The sequence below is a fragment of the Barbus barbus genome (assembly GCF_936440315.1).
Source record: "Barbus barbus genome assembly, chromosome: 34".
NCBI lineage: Eukaryota > Metazoa > Chordata > Actinopteri > Cypriniformes > Cyprinidae > Barbus > Barbus barbus.
Window position 1 is genome coordinate 4,242,602 of NC_136762.1, and position 24,955 is coordinate 4,267,556.

The following is a 24,955-nucleotide window of genomic DNA, read 5'->3' on the forward strand; positions in this document are numbered from 1 at the left end:
ATTTTAGAACAAACCATTCCAGCTTCAGATCTTGAGGTGTTGCCTTAATTCTTCGTGGCATAGATTCAACAAGGTGTTGGAAACATTCCTCAGAGATGTTGGTCCATATTGACATGATAACATCACGCAGTTGCTGCAGATTTGTCGGCTGCACATCCATGATGCGAATCTCCCGTTCCACCACATCCCAAAGGTGCTCTATTGGATTGAGATCTGGTGACTGTGGAGGCCATTTGAGTAAAGTGAACTCATTGTCATGTTCAAGAAACCAGTCTGAGATGATTTGAGCTTTGTGACATGGTGCATTATCCTGCTGGAAGTAGCCATCAGAAGATGGGTACACTGTAGTCATAAAGGGATGGACGTGGTCAGCAACAATACTCAGGTAGACTGTGGCATTTAAACCATGCTCAATTGGTACTAAAGGGCCCAAAGTATGCCAAGAAAATATCCCCCACACCATTACACCACCACCAGCCTGAACCGTTGAGGCAGGATGGATCCATGCTTTTATGTTCTTTATGCCAAATTCTGACCCTAACATCTGAATGTCGCAGCAGAAATCGAGACTCATCAGACCAGGCAACGTTTTTCCAATCTTCTACTGTCCAATTTTGGTGAGCCTGTGTGAATTGTAGCCTCTGTTTCCTGTTCTTAGCTGACAGGAGCGGCACCCGGTGTGGTCTTCTGCTGCTGTAGCCCATCTGCTTCAGGGTTCGACGTGTTGTGCGTTCAGAGATGGTATTCTGCATACCTTGGTTGTAACGAGTGTTTGAGTTACTGTTGCCTTTCTATCATCTCTAACCAGTCTGTCCATTCTCCTCTGACCTCTGACATCAACAAGGCATTTTCGTCACACAACTGCCGCTCACTGGATATTTTCTCTTTTTCGGACCATTCTCTGTAAACCCTAGAGATGGTTGTGCGTGAAAATCCCAGTAGATCAGCAGTTTTTGAAATACTCAGACCAGCCCGTCTGGCACCAACAACCATTCCACGTTCAAAGTCACTTAAATCCCCTTTCTTCCCCAATCTGATGCTCGGTTTGAACTTCAGCAAGTCGTCTTCACCACATCTAGATGCTTAAATGCATTGAGTTGCTGCCATGTGATTGGCTGATTAGCAATTTGTGTTACCAAGCAATGTTGTTGGTGTATATGAAGAGTTCATTTGCAAAAACAGATTAAACAATTCTCAGAAATCATGTTTTTTCATTATGCATTCCATTTAATCTCAATCAAAATGCAGTTGGGTTATTTTGACTAGGTTCAAAAATAACTAAAAAAAAAAAAAAAACAGCTAACACAATAAAACAAAATAAAAACATGATAACATAATAAAAAACATGTTTTATGAAAAATTATCTGTTTTTGCAAATAGTTTACTTTTATTTCAATGTGTCAACCCGATGAGATTGGCATGTGTACAGGGAAAAGATTAAATATGTGTCCTGTCATATTTTAATGTAAATGTTTAGTTAGACTCTTATTTTGAAATGTATCGAGCGTCACCCGGAAATACTCGGAGCAGTTGGTGAACATGCTTTACGATGATGTTTTTAATACAGTTTGTGCTGCTGTGAATTATTTAATTACAGGAACTCGGATAGATGAAATTGCGTTTACAGAGTTTTAAATGAATTTGGTGGCTTCGTAAGTAGTTAATAGACTGTAACTGTTTTTGCCATGTTTTTCTTCTGAAAAAAAAAAAACAGCTGTTGCAGTCCATTTGAATTTTCAGTGGATTTAACGTCCAATATTAATTGTATATTAGTTATTTAATATATGAATTGATGCTTTTCTCATTTTGTATCAGTATTTGTTGATAGTCATAAACGACCTCAACAGTCAGTCAATGGCGCTTGTCTGATGTAATACAAGTATTATTATGTGCTGTTAATATTCATGTCATGTTTTAACCTCATTCAGGTGCTCTTCAAAAATCTAAAATGGGTAAAAAGAAGGTGAAGGACAGAAGTCCTCGAGCAGACAGCAGCACTGAGACAGCAGGTGTGTATAACAGCTGCTCTGAACAATGACATGCTGACAGTGCTTTAATCAGGAAATCTCACACGTGATTCTCCTTCTGCCTTGTAAGGGGTTTCCTGCACTCACATCCGTAAAGGAACGGAGCAAAGCTTACTGAAGAAAGCTGGTCTGAATGAGCATTGGAGCTTGTGTCAAGACTGTGAGCCGGACGAACCTGTTGAAAAGCAGATCTTAGAGGATGAAACTGACAGAGAAAGTCCAGCTGTGTGGATGTGCCTGAAATGTGGCCACATAGTAAGTGATCAGGTGACTTATGACACGTTGCTGTTAGCCAGAGACACATAAACAATGTTGTGATCCTCATCAGGGCTGTGGGAGATCAGAGAATCAGCATGCGATCAAACACTACGAGACGCCTCGATCTGAGCCACACTGTTTAGTGCTCAGTCTGGACGTCTGGAGCGTCTGGTAAGTGTCACACATCCACCTCCTCGCTGAAGTGGCAGGGTTTGTGTGTTCAGACCTCTTACCTTGTGCTCCGATGTGCTGCAGGTGTTACATCTGTGATGATGAAGTTCAGTTTTCCAGCACGGGGCAGCTGGCGCAGCTGATCTCAAACATAAGAAAACAAGTGCTGACGGATCCCGACAAGAAGACCTCTTCCAACAAAAGAGGTGTTTTAGGGTTCTTAGGTTTATTAGCACTTACATAATATTAGTAGTGGTTGACCAATAAGTGTTTTTTATTTATATTTGACTTTTTTTTTTTTTGAAAGAAGACAGAATAGCTGCTCTTAAAATTGGCCAGTGCATGAAATAGTCACATGTTTTTGCCTGTAGTGTCTTTCCTTAAAACAAATGCATAAATTTGCATACATACTCTGCAGAAAGTAAGAAAGAAGAGAGCTTAGAGACGAATCCCGCAGAGCAAACGCTGGATGAAGAGAAAGAGTACAAGGAGAAGCAGAAGAGCAGCTCAAAACATGATGACAGTCCCAAAAGACAGAAAGCAGCAGCTGCAGGAAGCTCTGGTGTCGTGAGCGTCAGGGGTCTCAGTAATCTGGGCAACACGTGTTTCTTCAATTCAGTCATGCAGGTACAGAGTTTGAGACACTTCATGTGAAAAACAGAAACACACATGCAAGCTCTGCAAACCCTGATGTTCTTGTCTCTTTCAGAATTTATCACAGACGCAGTTTTTGCGAGAACTGCTGAACCAGATCACAGATGAGAAGAGCTGCTTCACCATCACACCTGCACTGTCATCTGAACTGGTACTGATGCTGAGCTGCATTTATGTTTTTTTTTTTCTGGTTCTTTTTATGCATAAAGCTTCATCTAACAGGATGTTTTCACATCATGTTTTCAGGAACCTCTTCAGATCCAGCTGGAAAGGCCCGGGTCGCTCACGCTGACCATGTGCCAGTTTCTGAATGAAATCCAAGAGACCAAGAAAGGTGTTGTGACCCCTAAAGAACTCTTCACACAAGTGTGTAAAAAGTAAGTAGCCAAACAAAAGTGTTCCCAGCACAGATGCTTCATGCAATAAGAGAAAAGTTATGTCCTTAAAACATTTTATTGCATATATTTGGTTGCTAGTTTGACTCACTTTTACAATAGATAAAATGACAAAAAGGCTCAAAAAACAAAACAAGAAAACCCTACATTCAAACGTTTGGGTCGTTAAAATTACGTCAGTTTTATTTTGAAACAAATTACTGCTTTTAGTCAGCAAAAATGCAATAACATGATCAAAAGTGAGAGTTAAGACATAAATGTTTCAAAATATTTATATTTCAAATAAATGCTGTTCTTCTTTGTATTTACCAAATAATCATGCAAATGATCCCAAATCAGCATATTAGATTGATGATTAAGGATGCTAATGATTCTGAAAATTCAGCTTTGCATGACAGGAATAAATGACATTTCAGTATATATTATTAATATGGAAAATAGTGCTATTAAATTGCAATAATATTTCACAATATTCATGTTTTTTTTCTGTGTTCTGTATGTTAAATAATTGCAGTCTTTCTTGTTATTTGTTGTTCTCAGAGCTCCACGCTTTAAAGGCTTTCAGCAGCAGGACAGTCAGGAGCTCCTGCGGTACCTTCTGGATGGCATGAGGGCAGAAGAAGTGAAGGTATGGACCTCTAACAGGACATGAACAGAGACCACATGAAATGTGCATCATCTTAGCATTTCATTTGGCTATAAAGAATGTTTGAGACATTAACCCTAACTGAGTCCTCCTGCTGTTTACTTCCTGTATTTTTTCAGAGAGTAAATTCTGGAATTCTGGAGGCTTTGAAAAACTCTGGCAGAAGCTTAGAGGCTGAGCAGAAGAAGAAGGTTATTAAAGGTACAAGTCATTGTCAAATTACTAGAATTGCAAATGATATATTTTAATGTAATGCTTAGAGCATGATTAAACACAAAACATGAGTAAGATTATATCTCTATCTTTGGGTATCTCTTGCGTTGTTTTCACCAGAGTATGAGAAAAATGGTGCGCCCAAGAACTTTGTGGACCGAGTGTTTGGTGGAGAGATGAGCAGCACAGTGATGTGTAAAGAGTGCAGAACTGTGTCTCTGGTCACAGAGATGTTTCTGGATCTTTCTCTTCCTGTAGCTGATGAGGTGAACTTCATAACTTCATATAGCAGCTTTATCCCTCGTGTGAATATTTTGGAGAAGTGATCTGATTTGAGTGTTTCCTCCAGGCCTACAAGAAGAAGAATCAGAAGAAAGTCACCCAGCCTCGCAGCAGCAACAGTGACGATGGAGACAAAGAAAACACAACATCTCTGACCAATGGGAATGAAGACATGCCTACAGGAACAGGAAGCAAGTACCAGCAGAAGAAAGCAAAGAAACAGGCCAAGAAACAAGCCAAGGTGAAGATACACACACACACATACTAGTTCAGATGGTCAATAAAGTGAGAATAATAATGTCTTTGTAATTGTGTTATAATTAGTGATATTCAGATGTATATCAACCAGGCTGTTTAATTGCCAAAATGTGTCCATCTAGTGTTAATGTCATTGGAAATTAACAGACGTTTTAGCTCTAGCTGCTCTCATTTTATTTTGTGAATTTTGCTTACGTAAAAATTAATGTTAATTAAATTTAATTGCATTCATATATATATATATATATACATATATATATATATATATATATAATATTAAATTGCAAACTTTTTTGCTATTTATTAGTAATTGCTTTGGCCGATTACTGGACGTTTTAGCACCAACTGTTCTTAATTTATTTTGTGAATTTTGAGTAAATATTATGCTAAATAAATGTCCATTAAGTTTCATTGAAACCTATTATGTATATATTGCCTTTATATGAGCCAGAATTAAATTGCAAAACATTTTCCATTAATTTTGGGTAATTATGTAAAGTAAATACTATACTATAAAGTAGAATCCAGACCATTTTGACTTTTGTGTCCATAGACTCAGAGACGTCAGCAGAAACTGGGCAGTAAAGTCACTTTGGACGCACTGACCAATCAGAGCACGGCTAGCAGCACCGATCCTCCGGATGCAGTAAATGGCAGCGCTGATGCAGAAACAGGCGAAAACAGCCAGGAGAATTTGAGCCCTGAGAAACCTGCTCTCTCACAAAATGAGGATGAAGACGAGGAGGAATCCGAGCAAGAACATGCTACTTCTGTCAACAACCGCTTTAACGCCTTATCTGAAGACCAGGCCTCTGAAGATGTGTCTGTAGAGGGAGAAAAAGTAGATGATGTGAATGCAATTGAGGAAGATGATGATGCTGACCAGCTTAGTGCTGAAGAGGATCGGTTAACAGACGAACTAAATACTCTGTCACTAAAAACAGAAAGTGAGATGGAGAATGGAGATGAGGCCTCAGACGATGTGAAGGAATACACAGTAGTGAATCAGGACCCTGAGCTGGCCTTTAAATCACTGGCCAGCAGGACGGCGCCAGAGAAGCAGGAGTGTTCAGTGGAGTCCTGTCTGTATCAGTTCACTGAGGTGGAACATCTCACAGAGAACAACAGACTGATGTGTGTCACCTGCACAAAACACCAGTCTGGACCTAAAGCCTCAGACGGTACTGTGCTCAACTTTTACCGTATTAACAGCTGTTTTAGCTCCCTCTTGTCTCCTTTTTAAACCCATTTGACAGCCCAGTCTAGGGTTCACAAACATTTTGTCAGCTGAATCACTTAGACATAAAATATTTACTTGAAAACCCCCTGGGATTTTGAGTTACTTAGTATTTCTCCAATTTAATAATACTGGTATTGTTAATGATATCGGTTAATGGTTGCATGACATGATGCAAGTGAACATAGAGATTACCTTGTTTTTGGGGGGGATTTTTTTTGTTTTGGTTTATTTTTCTCCTTTTATTCTACAGTGAGTCTGCACGACTTGGCTAAAAAATATATTGTGATTATTTTGTCATGATTTCTACATATATCCACTGCTGAAACGTCCAGACAAAAAGAACAAAGACTCTATTACTAATGGAAATATTAATTTTTAATGGGTTTTTGGTTTAATCTCTAGACAAAAACAACTTAACATACAAGTTACATTACAAATATTTATTCTCCCGCTTTAAATGTATGTTTATGATATATAATTTATAATAATGTAATATAGTAAAATATCCTTCGGCGTTGTCTGGAGCACATTAGAGTTTATTGTATGGGGCTTTATTCATGCCTGACCACTTTCATATTTTAAATTGACCAAAAATCATTGTACACCGTTTACCCGTATTTGCTGCTGTGCAGTTTTTTGGATTTCCTTCATGACTAACACAATGCTTCAGAAACCTTGTTATAAACCTCAATTGTGAAAACAGCTTCTAAACGGATTTTGTTGTTATTGTCAGGTAAGAAAGCTGTTTACAGAGATGCTCTGAAGCAGATGTTGATCTCTGATCCTCCAGCAGTGCTCACACTCCACCTGAAGAGATTCCAGCAGGTAAAACACCTCGTTCATCCTCTGTCAGATCTGACATAAACTTGAAAGAAAATTTGCTCTGAGACCCTTTATTTTGTCATTTCTTTGCCTGTAGGTTGGATACAGTATTTGTAAGGTGAACAGACATGTACAGTTCCCTCAGATCCTGGATCTCGCTCCATTCTGCTCTTTAAACTGCAAGGTGAGCAAATGATCATTGGTTTCACAACATTTATCCATCCTTACATCACTCCTTGGGTTCTGGGTTCAGCAAACTCACTCAAAACTGGTTCAAACTCACAGATCAGCAGTGCCTCAAACCCTGTAACCCAGATGTGTGTTTGTGTTTTTAGGGAGTGAAGGAGGGCGAGATGCGAGTGCTGTATAGTCTTTATGGTATAGTGGAACACAGTGGCACCATGCGGTCTGGACATTATACAGCCTACGTCAAATCACGACCCTCTACATGCAATTATGTAGAAAATGGACTCGATGCTGGTTGTGAGTATCTGTGCTTTTGAATCTGAGGTTTTAATGATCTTTATGGATTTCTGTGAACGTGCATTAATATCGGAGGCCGGAAAATGTGTTTGTTTGTGTGTGCTTAATTCAAATTGCATTTAGTTGGAAATAGTGACATTTTGATTATCTATTTCCAACCATCATCTCGTCGCAGGTCACGCTGAGGTCAGTAAAGGATCGTGGTTCCACATCAGCGACAGCAGTGTCCATCCGGTTACAGAGGCCAAAGTGCAGAGTTCCCAAGCCTACCTCCTGTTCTACGAGAAAATCTCATAACTCCCATGAGGAATAATCTTCATAACAAAGGGCTGCTGGTGCTTCATTCAACTCGGTTGCTGCTGCTGGGAAATCCTGTTAAAACACACTGCAAATGAATTGAAAACTTGAATTTATATGAGCATCGGCTTTTATTTTTTCTCTATTATCAGCTGTTGTTCAGAAGAAAGTTTTAATTCAAACAAGATGCAGAACTTACTTGGGATCTATTTTTTAATTGAGTTAATCATTTTTCAGTGGCGATTCAAAAGCAATTAAATATTTGTTCTCACCTCTAGATCATGATAGAACGGTTTGATTAGGTTTGGTGTGGTTGTTTGCCTCATACAGTGTTTCTCAAAGTGTATCTAAGTATCTGCTGCCAAGACTGATAGTCATTTTGAATGAATCTCATGAAGAAAAGTCATATTCCACCCCAACATTAAAGGTATATATAATTAATTCTCATTGTTATAAAAAAGTCTTATTTTTATTTATGTTTAGTAAATGATCATGGACACATTTTTAAATGATATCAGTGTTAATAAAAAAAAAAAATGCCTCAATCTAAATAAATAATGGTCTTACGATTAGGTTTTGTTTTTATATGCGAAAAAGTCAAACTATATTCGTTTTATTTTGGGGTGAAATACGACCAGCATTACAGAGATTCATCCTTTTTATTTCTAAAATGTAAAACTAAACTGAAATATATATTGGTACAATTTTATATTGCAATAAATACCTTACTGTCCTCAATATAATGGCAAATGTTTTGTTTCCTAACATCCTAAGAAGGCTTAAAATGCAAATAAATAAAACTGACTCAATCCTCAAAAGCGTCTGGGCGTCTCTTATCAAAACAATATTTTGTGTTGTAGATAGAAACAGATTATTAGGTGGTATTATATGTATTATAAACATTCATCCTCTCGGGGGGCGCTTGACGGCTCAAATATTAAGAGGTTTTACGTTCCTTTGAAGAAACTTGTGTGCTAACAACTTCAAACTTTCATCTGATCAATTATTTCTCATGTACATCAATATCTGGTGCATCAATCGCTGTAAAATTATAGACCAAAATCCCGTGTTTTTTAAATTTTGTATTATTTATTTGTATGTAATGTCATATTTATTTATATGTAATGTCTGCACTTTGTACGTAATATTGATATTTTATGTACTTTTATCTTTGGTACCTTGGCTTTAATAAAAAAAACAAGTAACAAACCCTGGCCGTTCTCTCAGCAGTAGTATGAACAAACATTTACACCAGAATAATGATTTTGAGAAACGTTGAAAGCTACTAAGTTAAACAAACACCCAGTGAAGAATTAAAATGAACTTTTAGTTTGTATAGTCGCATACCTGACCAATCCGATGGAACTTCCGGGCTGCTCCGCCCCGCTTCAATAATGTTTCCTTCAAAGCATTTTTCATGCTTCGTTTTCTTTCGCTGTGGCGGGAGTTTAGAACAGAGCACGAGAGGGAACGGTCTCCACGGTAACCATCTAAGCCGGAAGTGCTGGGCTCACTCAGTGTAAGCAACAACAGCAGATAAAAAACACATTAAATCTACTCTGCATTCAGTTAATACAAACAAACAGTTTATTAACGTCTCAGCGGGTGACGGAAATGCAAATGTTTTGTTAATGAGATTCGCCGTCGTCAAGTACCGGTGAGTTTTTGTCCGTTGCACTGATTTAAATTTCCATGTTAATACCATTAGATTTTTTTAAAGAGCTTTTATCTGACCAAAAACAGTTAAATGTCATTATATTACGATTTAACTATAATTAAGATTAAACAATTCTTATGTTTGTCTATCTATCTGTCTGTCTGTCTGTCTCTATATCTATCTATCTATCTATCTATCTATCTATCTATCTATCTATCTATCTATCTATCTATCTATCTATCTATCTATCTATCTATCTATCTGTCTGTCTGTCTGTATATCTGTCTGTCTCTATATCTATCTGTCTGTCTGTCTGTCTGTCTGTCTCAGTAATGTCGAGGTCAGTGATCTGTCCCCTGAGTGTAGGGGCCACGGCTCCAGAGTCTCTCTCCGTCCTACAGCGACGTCTTCAGACAGCGGAGCAGCAGACGGAGGAGTTAGTGAGGAGTCTGGGCTCTTTAGGAGCGTCTGCGGATCAGCTGCTCGTGAACTCTTCAGACAGGAGCCCCTCTAAGAGTCCCATCAGTCCTGTGAACATCCACCGGGCCCTGAGTGCCGCAGGAGAGGGTCTGCTCTGGAGACAGTGTGAAACGCTGGTCGCACGCGTGTGCAGATTAGAAAGTGTTTTGCACGCTCTGAAACTCTCCACCTTCCGTCTGGAGACGGACAGACAGCTCAATCCATCCCACACGGGTCAGTTTTCAGTGGTCCATGTGGATCTAAATGTGAATTATGCATCACAGCAATATGAAAAAGGGATATTTGAGATTTGCAATACATTACATTTAACAGTGTCATTAAATTATTAGTGTTTTTAAAATTGACTTTAGAATAGCATTAGATGACAATAGAGGAATCCAAATGTAAATGAGCATGTACAATAAAATATCAAAAAAAAAAAAATTATATATATATATATAACCACTATGGTACCGATATAACCACCCTTTTTTTTTTTTTTTATCTTTTCAAAACTTTTTACTGTTACTTATTTAGTTTTGAAGGTTTATTAAACATTTCAGAAATATATATTTATTTTATATCGCAGTAAATACCTGTAGTAACAATTGTAATGAAATGTGAGCAGAACCTAGCAAAATCTTCCAAAAACCTACTTTTATACTGTAAAAACAGTATAAAATAAACTGAATAAAGTCTTTTTTAGCATAGTATTTTTTGTTTAGTATATATATATATATATATATATATATATATATATATATATATATAAAAGAAAAGTGTATGCAATGTCCCCATTTAGATAACTAAGCAAACGTGTGTGTGTAAGAGAGTTTTACACAAATTTTGTCAGCGTGCATCTGTGGGAGCAGTTTGCAGCCCCGCAGGAGTCGTGTTTGTAATTTCCCTCTGTGTGTAGCGCGTCTGCAGGAGCGATTAACCGCACTACAGGAGCATCATGAGGAGGAGCAGCGCTCTGCACGGCGGGAGGTGCTGCAGTTACAGGATGAGCTGCATCAGGCCTGTGAGCAGAGACAGGAGGCGCAGCGGGAGGTGCTCAGACTCAGAGAGGCGCTGGAGAACACCACCTATGCTAAAGTAAAACAGCTCATGGGCTCATATTAATTAAAAGACTGCATGAAATGTTTGTGCGTTTGATATTTATTGGACACTTATAAGAATTATTAAATGAACTGCAAAAATGTCTAAAGATAATTTAAAAAGTAACCTTTCAATTTTTTAAGGTGCAATGGTAACTAGTATTTATATATTTAAAAAAATATGTAAAGCATACATTTTTAAGCATGGTTTTAGTATCATTTTCTAGTTTTTTACTAATAATTAACATTTATATTTTTGACTATTTGACTAACTGAAAGACATTTTCACAAGTTTTTCCAGTTGGATTTATATCTAAATATTATAAAATCACAATTATAACAATAAAAAATATTTTTTGTTGATTGTTTTGTAGTGAAAAAAAAAACAGTTTTTCAAAAATGTTATGACATTATGATTTCCAATCCTGTACATGGGAACAGAGGTACCATCTCATCTTCTTCCTGGGGTTTTCTTCTGTGTGTGTGTGAGCATGAACATTTTGCATTGTGGAATGTGGATGTTTTGAAGTATACCACTTCATTTCTCTCTATGTGTGTTCTCTGTTTTTTTTCCTGATTTTGATGATGAATTTTATCCGTTTTCTAAGCGAACAACATGAGTGTGACTTTTTTTTCACGCTGACATAAAAACAGATATCATTCCAATTTTATTTTTTATTTGTAGTTCTAGAAAGTGTTGACAGGTGTACAAAGTCTCATGCCATTTGGACTAAGAGAACATTTTTTAAAAATTCATTTAAAAACAATTTTTTTTTTTAAACATTTAAAAAAAACAACCTCTGGGGTCCAAAAATACCCCAAACTGTGCACAAGGGTTAAAAAAAAGTTTCTTTTTCACCTAATCATTCTAATTTCACATTTAGATTTTTATTTCAATTAACATAAATTTATGTGTATATATATAATTTTATTTGTAGGTAACGATAACAACAATTTTCAAAGATTTTTGAAAGAGTGTATATTCATGTTTTCCCAGTTAAACCAATTAATCTTTATAATGTCATAAGTAAAATAGTTATTTTTATCTCAGTTGACCTCTGAAACTGTTCGCAGATGAAGGAGCAGATGGCGCAGGAGACCACAGCACTTTTGGAGGCTGAGCAATCCCACAATGCACTGCTTCTGAGAGTGGAGGAGATGGAGAGAGTGGTGGAGAGGGAGAGAAGACAGGTAAACTGAAGAAAAGACTAGAAAAGGTTCACATTATGTTCTCATTTATCGTGATCTTACTTCTTATCTGCTTGATAAATGTACTTGAATGATCTTAAATCATGTGTCTTGTTGAGAAGAGGCTGCTTCTAAATGATCAGATTTACAATTTTCACCTGATGGGCGATAAAAGGGGTCAAAACAAATCAAGAGGTTCATAAAATGTGTAATTTAAGCTTTCTGCCCACTGTTTGTTGGTGTCTTGTCAGGTGGAGGTTCTTCAAGCAGACTGTCACACCTTACGTACTGACAGACAGGCAAACAGAGCGGAGCTAAAGAAGAGGGAGGAGCAAATTCTGGGCCTGGAAAGACAGTGTCGGGAGCTTCGAGACCAATCTGGTCAGAAACACTGAATTATGGAACGTTTTAAACTTTGTTTATGCTACAATATGTCTGTTGGTTGTGAAACTAAAGTGTTTTGTTTCCTGCCAGGAGTGAAAGAGACTCTGATATCACAGCTGACCAAAGAGATCAAGGTACGAGAATATATGAGAGGGACACTGACAGCGATAATGACACGTCTCATGATGTCTCACGGTGTGTGTTTAGAGTCTGAAGATGGCTGTGCAGAAACAGCAGCAGGAGAACAGCAGACTCATCAGAGATGGACGAGACCTCAGAGCAGCTGCAGATCAAGTCCAGGTACACAAACACACACCCATGTTTTATGGGGACATTCCATAAGCGTAATGGTTCTTATACATTACAAACTGTATTTTCTATCGCCTACACCAACCCTACACCTAAACCTACCTCTTACAGAAAACTTTCAGCATTTTTAGATTTTCACAAAACTAAAACTAATTTTCTATTATTTATAAGCTTGTTTCCACATGGGGGCCAAAAAAATGTCCCCACAAGGACGAGGATTTCTTTGTGGGGACATATTGTCCTGGTAATGTAGGGTTTACCAGAGCCAAACACACGCACACACACACACACACCTACTCACTCATGATCTGTTTAGCATTATATAATTATGTTAGCTCAACAAACCCAACATACTGCCATTGTACAAATTTGGATTAGAGCAATGGTTCCCAATTTTGTTTGGTCACATCTCTGTTTGAAAGTAATCTAATTATCTTGTAAATATTATATTATATATTATTATACTAGAGGGGACAAGGGGAAAAGAGTGAGCTGCAGGAATTAAATTGTACCTATTGAAGAATTTATGTGAAAGGGGAAAAAAAAACATACATTTCCTGCAGTTTGTCTGAGATTTAATTAAATATTTGTGTTGACCAATGCAAAATAAAAACAATTAAAACAGCATATGTTATTTCTGTTTGTACTGTTTTGAATGATAAAACATGAAAAATACTTCACTGGAAGATACACTTTTTTCAGCATTGTTTTTAGTTTTTGCTTTCTGTGTTGCAAAAATATACATAAAAATTTTTAATTATTTATTGTATATTGTAATAAAAAATAAAACAATTTGTGCTACAATATTAGCAGTGATATATACATTTTCTGCCAGTTTCTCTGAGCTTTTCTGTTTTTCTGACAAAAAACAGCACAATTCTGTTGACACACGTTCTTTCTGTCTTCACTGTTTTGTTTGAATAATGAAGTTACACTTTTCATTGGAAAATAAAACTGAATCAACTTTTTTTTTTTGTCAAAAAGCTCACATTGGTCTGTTTATTTTTTGTTTCCATTCTGTGTTGCAAATATTTACATAAAACGTTTACATTTTTAAACAATGGGCTTTTACAAAATTAATTAATAAATTCAATTTTTTTTAATAAAAAACTGATACTACAATATTAAAAGAATAAAAATTCACCCAAATTAAAAAAAAAATATTTCATATGCAAACCCATATGACTTTATCATCTGTGAAACTCTAGGAGGGATGAAAGGATGGTAATCATAACTGTCAAGTTCCAAAAGCATATACAAGTACCATATAGTAATGCATATCATTCATATGTTCCATAACCTTCTGAAGTCATTCAAATAATATGTGTGAAAAACAGTCGGGCCATTATTCATCTGGCTCATATGTATCTGTCCATCCATCCAGCTTTGTTAAGCCAATAACATGATAGGTTTCTTTTTCTGATGTAGAAATCTTTGTGTGTGTTATGAATGAAGGTCATAAGACTTTAACCTCTTTCTTTCTCTCAGGTGTTGAATGAAGAGTTAGAGGTTCAGTGTTCAGAGCTGAGCACCGCACTTCATTCATTAACACTGGAAAACACTCGACTACAGACAGAATATCACAACAAAATTAAGGTATATCAATTCTGATTTAATTTTAATGTCATTTGATTGCATGAAAGACAATTGTACACTGGAATTGGCAAGGTGTCATAAGAAACAAAATAAGAATAATAGTAAAAGTTAAACAGTATTTAGCAAATTAGCACTAATTAAACAAGTGATTCAGAAGGATAAAGATAAGACTAAATATGCCAGTAATAGCAAAACTGAACAGTTCTGTTGATCGAGACAGTTTTTTGCTGGGAATGTGTTGTTTGTTCAGGCGGAGCGAGATCGTGTGTCTAAACACCTTCAGGAGCAGCATCTGCTTTTAGACACAGCCAGGAGGAACATCCAGGCTGAACTACAGGGCACGACATCAGAGAAACTCACCCTGCAGAAAGAACTGTGAGAGACACACACAAATTCACTACTAGAAATCATTCACAGCTGGTGGATCGCGACCCACAGCAGGAAAAAGACAAACGCTTCCTGTGTCTTTTGTTGCTGATGCCAAACGCAGTATCCAAGCAAACGCTACCGTATTTGGACTCAAATTCATCTCACTTGTAGATTGTTAGATTTAGACTGATTTCAAGTGATCCTTGAAAACCAAAAGTAAAGAACATAAAATCTGACTGTAAATCACAGTTCTGATGTAATGTACTGTAAATGAGATCAGGATTAAAGTTTGTAATCATCAGCTCTTATTTTCTCTCAAAGGGAGGCACTGAAGGCAGATCATGCCAAACTGCAGCAGAGTTCCACCGTTGCCCAGGAGACAGCTGTCAATCATCAGCAGATGCTGGAACGCACCATCGAGAGGCTTCGGGGGGAGCTCAGCTGTGCCGTGAAAGATGGAGAGACCCTGAGAGAAGAGAGAGATCAGATAAAGAGTGAGGTCAGTTGAAAGTTATTTTATAAGTTACAAGAAAGCACTGCAATGTTGTTAAATGTATGAATGAAATGGGTAGTTCTGGCACTAAATTCTGACCGGATGAACCACATTTGAAATGTAGTTTTTGTTTGTTTATTTATGTTATTAGTAGTAGTAGCAATATATAATTAACATATTATATTGTATTATAAATTACTGATATGTATCAAATATATATGACCAATTATACATAAATGTACATAATACACACTATATAGTTTATTGTTATTGCTAACATGATTAATTTGATAAGAATAAATTATTAACAATAATAATAATATTAAGAATAATTTACATTTAATTTTTAATTCAATTTGAATAAGAATTTAATCATTTTAATAATTACAGTGACATTAACAAATGGTAATAATAATATAATATGTTATTAAATTGTCCATAATTATGTATAATATACATATTATACAATGTATTATAATTATTAGCATGATTACTTTGATACAGCTCTTAAAGGAATAGTTCACCCAAAATGAAAATTGTGTCATCATTTACTCCCCCTCATGTCGTTCCAAACCTGTATAAGTTTGTTTCTTATATTGAACACAAAAGAAGATATTTTGAAGAACCAAACTTGCTCCCCATTGACCTCCATAGTAGGGAAGGAAATACTATGGAAGTCAATGGGGACCATCAACTGTTTGATTGGCATTCTTCAAAATATATTTTTTTATGTGCAACATAAGAAAGAAACTCATACAGGTTTGGAACGACATGAAGGTGAGTAAATGGTGACAAAAATCTTTTGTTTTGGGGTGAACAATCCCTTTAATATTTGTATAAACACTGTGCCACACGACCACTTGTGGACTATTGCTTTAATGAACTCTTTATTTCCAAATCTCAGATTAACTCTGCAGTCATTTTGCTGGAGAAGGAGAAGAATATTCTGGAAACACAGCTGTCAGAGATCAAGGTACTGGTGACCAAATGCGAGGTCACTTCCAGTCTATCTCTAGTCTAGTGCATTCAGGAGATCAATTCAGTTTTTTACCCTGAACTTCGTTTCTTCTCCTGCATATGCTGGATATAAAATGGAGCTCATTTCACCTGCTATACTGACTCCACTACAGCAATTACCATAAACATCCTCTTCATCCCTGTGATTGACAGATGGAGTTGACCATGGTGAACTCAGCACTGCAGAAACAGAAGGAGGAGAACAAGGTGCTGATGGAGAGCCTGGCAGCCTTGGAGCATCAGCAGGTTTGAGATCAAAAGATCACAGAGTCAGATGCACATCAAAGGAAAGTGCGCTTGTAAGTCTCTCTCTCTCTCTCAGGTAACTCATCGTCAGGTAGAACAGATGCTCTGGGACTTGACAGACAGCAAGAACAAACTGGCCTACGAGAAGGGCAAGTTGCAGGTCTGTTACACACAAGACACCACACATTTTGTACTTGTATGGACTTATTGCACGCATTTTGCACAGTGTGACATAAAATGATGCTTGAACGGTCATATGATGAACACACACATTATCAGAAACCCATACCAGGCTGTGTGTGGGTGTGTGTGTTTACACAGGCACGAGTGCAGCAGATGGCTGCTGACCTGAAGACATTGAAAGCAGAATGTACTCAACACTGTCAGAGCAACACTACACTGCAGAACACTTACACACAGGTAAACACAAACACACACACACTGTTTCACAAGCTCTGTGCAGCTCAGGTGAGTGAAACTGAACTGGTAAAAATTCTCAGACTGTTTATAGATTAAAGGGCTCATATCCTGAGGAATCAGATTTACAGACATCTTTTGAGATCAAATAGTTTGCTATATTTCCTCCCCAGTCCAAAAAGACAGTCTATTATAAATAAACTAAACTATTAATATACAGGTATGTGAAGTTTGTCCAGTGTGAAGTTTCTGAAGTCAGTGATGATTTGGGGTGTCGTGACGTCTGCTGGTGTTGGTCCACTGTGTTTTATCAAGTCCAGAGTCAATGCAGCCGTCTACCAGGAGATTTTGGAGCACTTTATGCTTCCATCTGCTGACAAGCTTTATGGAGATGCTGATTTGCTTTTCCAGCAGGAGCTGTAAGCTCAAATTATCAAAATTAAAACAAAAAACTTTTGAAATTTCTAACTTTACATGTAATGAATCTAAAATATATATGAAAGTTTCACTTTTTGAAATGTTACAAAAAAATTCAGTTTTTCACGATATTCTATTTTTTTTAGATGTACCTGTACTAAGCAACAAAAATGCTTCATTTGTATATCACATGATTTCTGTAGTGCTGAGTCAGTATTACAATTCTGGCTGATACCTGACAAGCCAATAATTATTTTATTGTTATGGCTGATTTTAAAATGAAAACTAACTCTATTGTTTTATGCTTTTTAAAGAGTTATTGAATAATGGAGCATTTAAAAACTGAGTGAGAGCAGCAAAGAGTTGTTGGGTTTAGGGTGAAAAATGATGACAAATCAAAATAATGGTTGTTTTTTTGGAAAGAAATATTAAGGACTTTAAGAATAAATATGAAATAATAAATAATGCATGATATGACCCCTTCAACAAGTCAACGACTGAATATTTAACAATCTTTCTGTCTCATTCGCAGGCACAGAGAGAAAATCAGAGACTAAAAGAACAACTTTGCGCACTACAGCAACAGCACAGAGACACAGTGAGGGATTCAAAGAAAGACAATTGAAACCTATGAGCTGAATTAACAAAAGTTTAAACGTTTTTATGTTTTTGTGCATAACAGAATGAAGTAGCGCAGACACTGGAGAATGTCCTGTCGTCTCACGCTCGTCTGCAGCAGAACACGCAAACATTGCATGCAGAGCTGAGAGAAAGAGCGCAGGAACTACACACACTCAGGAGAGAGAGGTGTGTGTGAGAGACTAAGAGGACACACATCTGGTTAAAAAAACAGGGTCATTGCAACTTAATGGGGTACTCATTTTTTATGTTGCACTGGCTGATATGGCAGCTGTCTTTGACGTAGCATTACACAAAAGTTTTTAGTTCCCAATCCCATTGCAGAAGTGCTATATTCACAGTCAACCATGGGTGCCGTCAGAATGAGAGTCCAAACAGATGATAAAAACATCACAATAATCCACACCACTCCAGTCCCTCAGTTAACTTCTTGTGAAGCTAAAAGCTGTTTGTAGGAAATAAATCCATTATTTAAGCATTTTAGACACTTCACAGCTCAAATAACAATTTTTTTTGTATGAAACAATTATGAGAGTGCTTAAATATTTGCTCATTTCTGGAGAATGTCTTGCCCCATAGACCTCCATTATAAGTGCATTACTGTAAACATGCTCTTTGTTTAAGTCAGTGATTGTTTGTTGTAATCAGCATTATGTTGTGTGGTTGTCAGACTGCAGGCTATGAAAGAGATTCAGAGGCTTGAAGCTGAAGTAGAGAATCTCAACGCAAGGAACAATGAGAAGGTATAACAAACACACTGATGACCAAATAAACAAGAGATGAGATCAAGGAGTTTAACTGTTTATATGTTCACATTTCTGAAGGTTGAATCTTTGCAAAAAGCACTTGATGAAGCTCAACTGGACAACAGGAAGCTTGGCCAGACTTTAGAGCAGGCCTTACAGGAAAACCACAATGCACAGGACAAACTAAATGAGAGGTGAGGGAATGTGAGTTTATGGTTTATGTCCTCCATGTTTTTTTGAGTTTACGTTATACATGACTGCATCAGCAGGGAGGCGGAGCTTAAAGAGGCGAGGGCAGAGATTCGGCGATTGACAGAACATGTAGATTCACACAAGAAATTGCTCAAAAGGGAAAAAGACTCTGGGAGAAAGTCAGCACAGAGGGTAATGTTAAATAAATTATGTATTTTGATAATTTTGTAAATTACGTTGTGTCTTGCTAGGTAGTTTTTAATGTACAGCATTTACTGGTATATGCACTTTTTAAATGCTTTATAAATACATTTGAATTTGATTCAGTTCTACTTTGATTCAACTACTCTTGTTTTCTATATAGCTGAAGAAGGCACTAAATGATGCAACGGCAAAGTCAGGTGACCTCTCACGAGCCAATCAGGAGCTTCGAGAGAAGGTGTCTGAGCTGGAGAAGCTTATATCCCATCAGAGGTCTCAACTGAATCAGTATCTGGGCAACAGAACAGCACTGAATCACTCTCTAAGGATCAAGGTGTGTCACTTTACCCACCGTCTGTGCTGGATACAGGCTCTCTCACTGTAGTAATAACATCCCAGAATACATATAGAGTTTTTGCATCGTCTTTGCCTTGCCCACAGGATTTGGAAGCAGAAATTCAAAGTCTTGAAGAAGCAAAGGATGAATATAAGAGGAGGAGTTATGAACAGGTATACGTTCAAACTTGTTTTATATACAAACAAGTGAAAATTGCCTCACTAAAGGTTATGCAAACCAAATATTTTCAAAATCCAATAGCTGATGTTTTTTTGAATGACTACTCTGTCTTAACCCAGTAAAGATTTATGTATCGTATTTGATACATGACTTTCTAACGCCTCTACATCATTTACATAATTAATACTGTCCCAAAAATGTTTTTCTATGGTATCTACTGCAGGGGTGCCACAGCCCTGCACAGTTTAGATGCAACCCTAATTAAACACACCTGATCCAGCTAATCAAGTCATTAAGGCTTATTTGAAAACTACCCCTGCGTTCCATTCGGAAGGGCTCATCCCTATGCCCTAATCCCTTCAAAGGGTTTACCCTCCGGAGTGAAAGCTTTGAAGGGTTGAATGGTGTAGGGGACCTAACAACTGTTTCTTAAAGTGCCCTTCTGCGTCATCATCTCGTGCCCACACGGAGGCGCTGTCATCATGCAAAGCATCTGTGCAAAGGATCATGGGAGCCCAAAGTGTCCATCAGTTGTCCCCTTCGAAATCCTTCATTCCGAAGGGCCCTTTGAAGTGGACAGTTTTGAGCACTTTGATTTGGAACGACACTTCAGTATGGCGGCCATGATTGTTTTCACTCCGAAGTGCCCTTCGGAGGGCGATATATTCCGTTTGGAACGCACCATGTGTGTTGGAGCAAGGTTGGAACTAAACTCTGCAGGGCTGCTACCATCCAGGAACTGAGTTTGACACCCCTGATCTACTGCATGTCTTCTGCCCCCTTGTGGATTATCCATGCAAATCAATAAGTAGAAAAGCTTTCAAATTAGTTTCTAAATGTATATATAGTGAATATATAATCATAATGTAACAGCATAATAATGCAAGAAGGCCTACACACTTCCAAATGACAACAAACTTTTAATTTTAAGAATATTTAGATCAAGGAAATCAAGTATCAAAATATTAGATGCCTTAAAAAACTTGACTAAATAGTAAATAAATATTTTCTAACAAAAAGTGCAAAGTAACAAGTAGAAAAAAAGAAAACATTTTCCATCTACAGATTTTTCCCTGACCTTCTTTTCTCTGTAAATTAAGGGTGCACACTATTGCTGAAAAACACAATCACTACTTAGCAGTCAGATGTCCGTATGCGCAAAGGCACAGATCCCTAAACAAGACCATATCTGCAGATTAAACTTTTTTTTGTAGAAGCATTTTTTAAATTTGAACTAGCAACTCATGACTACACCACGTTATGTACGGGAAGCTGCAAAAGACACAGGCGCAAGTGGAATGTTCAAAACATGGTGACATTAATTTTTAAGTAAATATAATAGGCGATATATTGTGTCACCAAAAATGATTGAGGTCATGTACATATATCGCACGATAAGTCGATATATTGATTATTGCGACAGGCCTAAATATGCATAATAACAGGAACATTGTTCCTCAAACTTGATTTGAAGTTTAACCATAATAGTCTTGAAAAGTATTGTTTAAGGCAGAGAATTACTACACAAGCACTGCTTTAATAGCTTGAGCGGCTCGCAATGTTGCATTTCTAAATTCACCCTTTGAAGCACTGCTAATAAAAATATTAGAGCTAAAAACCAAAGAAAAAATAGGATAATCTGACTATAACCAACTTGCTGGACTACAGTGAACATTCTGACTAATACCTGCTAAAGATGCTATCTCTGAGTGTGTTATGTGTGTGTTTCAGTCTCAGTCTTTGCTGCAGCTGCGTTCTGAGATGGTTTCTCTCCAGTCTGAGCTGCACTGTCTGTCCTCCACTCAGCAGGGGGAGCTACAGGCCGAAAGAGATTTCAATCGCACGCTACAGGAGAAATGTCGGGTCAGCGCTCTCTTGTTCAACTTTAATCTGTGGCGCTTTCCCAAATGTTGCCCTCAGCCCTTATGGTCCATGTGCAATTAATGGGCTTGTAGAATCAGGAGCCATAAGTACCCATCCGCCTTTTCTGCCCATTTCCATGTTTTCCTTCTTTCATCTCTTTCTCAATTTGTTTGCTTTGAGATTCTCTTTCTGCATCTCTTTTTTCCTTCCTCTGTAGCTTGCAGTATCAGCAAGCTACAGTTCCCTTCATCTTCCTGTTTGTTACGTCCTTCAGGGCATCAATACTGCAAGACCAACAAAGTGCTGGAGAATTGCCATTATGTAAATGAATAATCAGGGCGTTTGTGCTGAATGCTGCTGTTATGTGTGTGCAGCACCTGGAAGAGAGTTTGAAACGGCTCCAGGACGAGAGGGATGAGGCAGAAGTGAGACTCAGGGAAGTTTGTCTGGAGTCACAGCAGGTAAACAAACCCCATCAACATCCGTTTATACATTAGGAATAATAATAGAGGCAAATAATGAGAATTTTTGTTGTTGAGTAAACTATCCCTTTAAGCTGAATATGAATGCTGTTTTGTTTCCAATATGATCGCGTTCTAACATTGTGAAATTGATGCTGGAAACCCGTGTCAGATTTTAGGTTGCCGCCTCCTTCTCTGATCACAGCCAGTGTTGAAATCATGCAAGCTCTCCAGAGGATGGAAATTTCTTTTGCCTCTCATTTGATTCCTTCGTTTCCATACCGCTTCTCTGTTCCTCAGATCACAGAGAACACGGAAGAGGACCACAGAGGGCTCTGCTCTAAATCTGAGAGCTTTAATGGCCAGGCTGAGCCACAGAAACCCACAGAGATCTTGTGCAGGATAGGAAAAGACTCCACACGATCCACTCCAGCTCAGGTAGCAAATGAGAAGGCAAAATTCATGAAATTATTTTATATTGTATTTGTTTAAAACCCATTAAAAAGGCTCCTAAAAATTCAATGATCAATTGTACAGAAGCATTTTTAGAAGAATTGTAACTTAAGAAAATACATTTTCAAATCCTTTTTTAAGAAAAATGGAATTTAAAAGTATTTATTTATAATTTTGATATATTTTACTTTTTTTTTCTAAATATACATTACTGTTCAAACGTTTGGGGTCAGTAAGATTATTTTTTAGAGGAATTTAATACTTGTATTCAGCAAGGATGCATGAAATGAATCAAAATTTGTTACAAAAGATTTCTCACAAAAATATGAAGCAACACAACTGTTTTTAACATTGAAGAAATCAGCATATTAGAATGATTTCTGAAGGATCATGTGACAATGAAGACTGGAGTAATGATGCAGAAAATTACAGGAATAAATTACATTTTAAACTATATTTAAATAGAAAACAGAAATTTTACGTTGTAATAATATTTCACAATATTACTGATTTTATTGTATTTTTATCCAATTAAATCTATCAAAATTGTTTTTCTAGCAGTTTTTTTCCCATAAAATTCTGCCAAACTCAGACTTTTAAACAGTAGTTTATATTAACGATACAGATACAGAAAAATATAGATATATGTTTGTCCAAAGCGTCTATTTTTTGACATTCAAATTAATTCAGCTTGCTCTCAATGACATCTCTGGTCTTTCTGTGTGTTTTTATTTCTGACTTGAAGGCTGTTCTGTTTTTAGACTCGCGTTTGCTTTTTTGACCCTGAACTGGAGCCCTGGGCCTCAGTTCTACAGCGCTGGGAGATCAAGAAAGAGCTGGGACACATCGCTGGCAGTCACAAACCCACAAGACACGTACGTGCGCTGACCACCTGATAACAGCCTCCACGGAGAAGCACATCACAAACTCATAGATCATGCATGTAATTGGCTTGAAAAAATTCAGTTATCTACAGAAGGTGTGTTTGTATGCAAGTACATATCAAGTATATTTAAAACATGGATTTTATTGCTTGAAACTAAAAAGCGCTCTAGCAAAAGTACATGTGTGTGTAGAAAAACAGAGATGGTCTGCTCATAAAATGAAGTGGAAACAGAGCTGCACTTTATGACCACGTACCCTAATTACTCACAAATTACTCATGTTAAACATGTTTATTCCCTGCAGCCCGCAACAAAGTTATTCAGTTGCAATAAAACAAGGTCAAACTCTTATACCTGCAAAATTAAACTCCAGAAAGTACAAATATGACTGCAAGGGAGGTGAGGTCTTGCTGTAAGAAACGGACAACCTCTATTTTGTCTGTATATTGAGTTATTGTATTTATATAATTGGTTTTATTGGTGTATCTTTTTTATTGGTATATCTTTTTTTTTGTCATGCCAATAAAGCTATTTGAACCTGAAAGGACAATTATATAGCAATTGCAATATAATATAATTTTTTATTTTATTTTTATTTATTTATTATCATTTTATGCTGCTGTGATGTAAATTTTCCCTTGGAAACTAATAAAGTTGATCCAACCCCCCCAAAAAAAAAAAAATTGTAAAAAAATACATTTATATATCTTTTGTAGTATATATATCTTATATATTACAATATTATTTATTATTTATATATATATATATATATATATATATATATATATATAAAACAATATTGTATATATTATATTATTTTGTGTGTATATATATATATATATAATATTGTAATATGTATATATTTTTTGTAACATATGAGAATATTATTTTTATATTCTCTCTCTCTATTTTTGAGCAATGAATTTAAGAATTCCCTTCATAATATATTTTAAAAACCCATAGTATAATTAATAATATTAATAATATAATTATCAGTGAGAAGAGAGAGAGAATATATATAAAAAAATTACAATATGTATATATATATATATATATATATATATATATATATATATATATATATATATATATATATATAGTAATCAATTATTTTTATATTAATATAATTTAAATATAAATTAAATATGAATAAATTTTATATCTTAGTAGAGTCTCTTAGAGAGTGATAATTGTATTATTATTAATAGTATTAATTATATTATGGGTTTTTAAAATATATTGTGAAGAGAAAATTTAGCTTTTTGTGTCCAGGAACTGAACAGCTACCGTCTCCTCCCAAACCCCGCCCATCAGTGATCTGTCAGCCAATCAGAACACGCAAAAAGCCAGCGCTTGTACTCTGGCTAGAAACCTATGGACAACTCCTCTGTTCTTATTTATTCTTTACAGACGCTTGTCTCAACGCGCAAATTTCAGTGCCATATATCACGTATTTTATGTTTGCTATTTAAAAAAAACAGAGCATTCTGGTCTGTCGTCTCTGTGTCTCCACCTCTCAGAGAGTCACTGCCACTACAGATGTTTTATTTTTTTCTCGTTTCACCTCCTTTTCTCGTCTCGTGCCCCCGCAGACAGGGAGA

At 36.6% G+C, this 24,955-nt stretch overlaps 2 protein-coding genes across 4 annotated transcripts; both read left to right on the forward strand.

Annotated features, from left to right (window-relative positions):
• Positions 1–1,480: 1,480 nt before the first annotated feature.
• Positions 1,481–8,933, forward strand: LOC306854367 (ubiquitin carboxyl-terminal hydrolase 16-like). Of its 2 annotated transcripts, none has more exons than XM_079392302.1 (17): positions 1,481–1,652; positions 1,929–2,009; positions 2,098–2,282; positions 2,356–2,456; positions 2,541–2,662; positions 2,875–3,083; positions 3,166–3,261; positions 3,357–3,487; positions 4,046–4,133; positions 4,271–4,352; positions 4,485–4,630; positions 4,714–4,887; positions 5,458–6,085; positions 6,878–6,969; positions 7,064–7,150; positions 7,302–7,449; positions 7,625–8,933. In XM_079392302.1, the coding sequence occupies exons 2-17, from the start codon at positions 1,949–1,951 to the stop codon at positions 7,744–7,746; spliced, it is 2,472 nt and encodes an 823-aa protein (XP_079248428.1). In that variant the 5' UTR covers positions 1,481–1,652; positions 1,929–1,948; the 3' UTR covers positions 7,747–8,933. The 2 variants fall into 2 exon arrangements, with proteins under 2 accessions (XP_079248428.1, XP_079248429.1); XM_079392303.1 differs by having other exon boundaries at positions 1,524–1,652; positions 2,125–2,282.
• A 203-nt stretch (positions 8,934–9,136) lies between these two features.
• Positions 9,137–23,902, forward strand: LOC306854079 (coiled-coil domain-containing protein 150-like). 2 transcript variants are annotated; one of them, XM_079391880.1, is made up of 25 exons: positions 9,137–9,403; positions 9,734–10,096; positions 10,782–10,960; positions 12,037–12,153; positions 12,402–12,531; positions 12,625–12,668; positions 12,742–12,834; positions 14,332–14,439; positions 14,690–14,814; positions 15,130–15,307; positions 16,206–16,274; positions 16,472–16,564; positions 16,641–16,724; positions 16,886–16,984; positions 17,931–17,996; positions 18,081–18,205; positions 18,708–18,780; positions 18,862–18,977; positions 19,050–19,167; positions 19,340–19,510; positions 19,618–19,686; positions 21,425–21,556; positions 21,931–22,017; positions 22,318–22,455; positions 23,232–23,902. In XM_079391880.1, exons 2-25 carry the CDS (start codon positions 9,736–9,738, stop codon positions 23,364–23,366), a joined length of 2,910 nt encoding a protein of 969 aa, XP_079248006.1. In that variant the 5' UTR covers positions 9,137–9,403; positions 9,734–9,735; the 3' UTR covers positions 23,367–23,902. The 2 variants fall into 2 exon arrangements, with proteins under 2 accessions (XP_079248006.1, XP_079248007.1); XM_079391881.1 differs by having other exon boundaries at positions 9,222–9,403; positions 19,053–19,167.
• The last annotated feature ends 1,053 nt before the right edge of the window (positions 23,903–24,955 follow it).

What these genes read in the sequence shown, in the direction of transcription:
- LOC306854367 (XM_079392302.1), top strand. Translation starts at nt 1,949, where the DNA reads ATGGGTAAAAAGAAGGTGAAGGACAGAAGTCCTCGAGCAGACAGCAGC. An exon ending in TGGACCTAAAGCCTCAGACG is followed by an intron (nt 6,086 to 6,877) that starts GTACTGTGCTCA and finishes TGTTATTGTCAG; the next exon opens with GTAAGAAAGCTGTTTACAGA. An exon ending in ACCTGAAGAGATTCCAGCAG is followed by an intron (nt 6,970 to 7,063) that starts GTAAAACACCTC and finishes CTTTGCCTGTAG; the next exon opens with GTTGGATACAGTATTTGTAA.
- LOC306854079 (XM_079391880.1), top strand. Translation starts at nt 9,736, where the DNA reads ATGTCGAGGTCAGTGATCTGTCCCCTGAGTGTAGGGGCCACGGCTCCA. An exon ending in ACGCAAGGAACAATGAGAAG is followed by an intron (nt 18,781 to 18,861) that starts GTATAACAAACA and finishes ACATTTCTGAAG; the next exon opens with GTTGAATCTTTGCAAAAAGC. An exon ending in CAGGACAAACTAAATGAGAG is followed by an intron (nt 18,978 to 19,049) that starts GTGAGGGAATGT and finishes TGACTGCATCAG; the next exon opens with CAGGGAGGCGGAGCTTAAAG.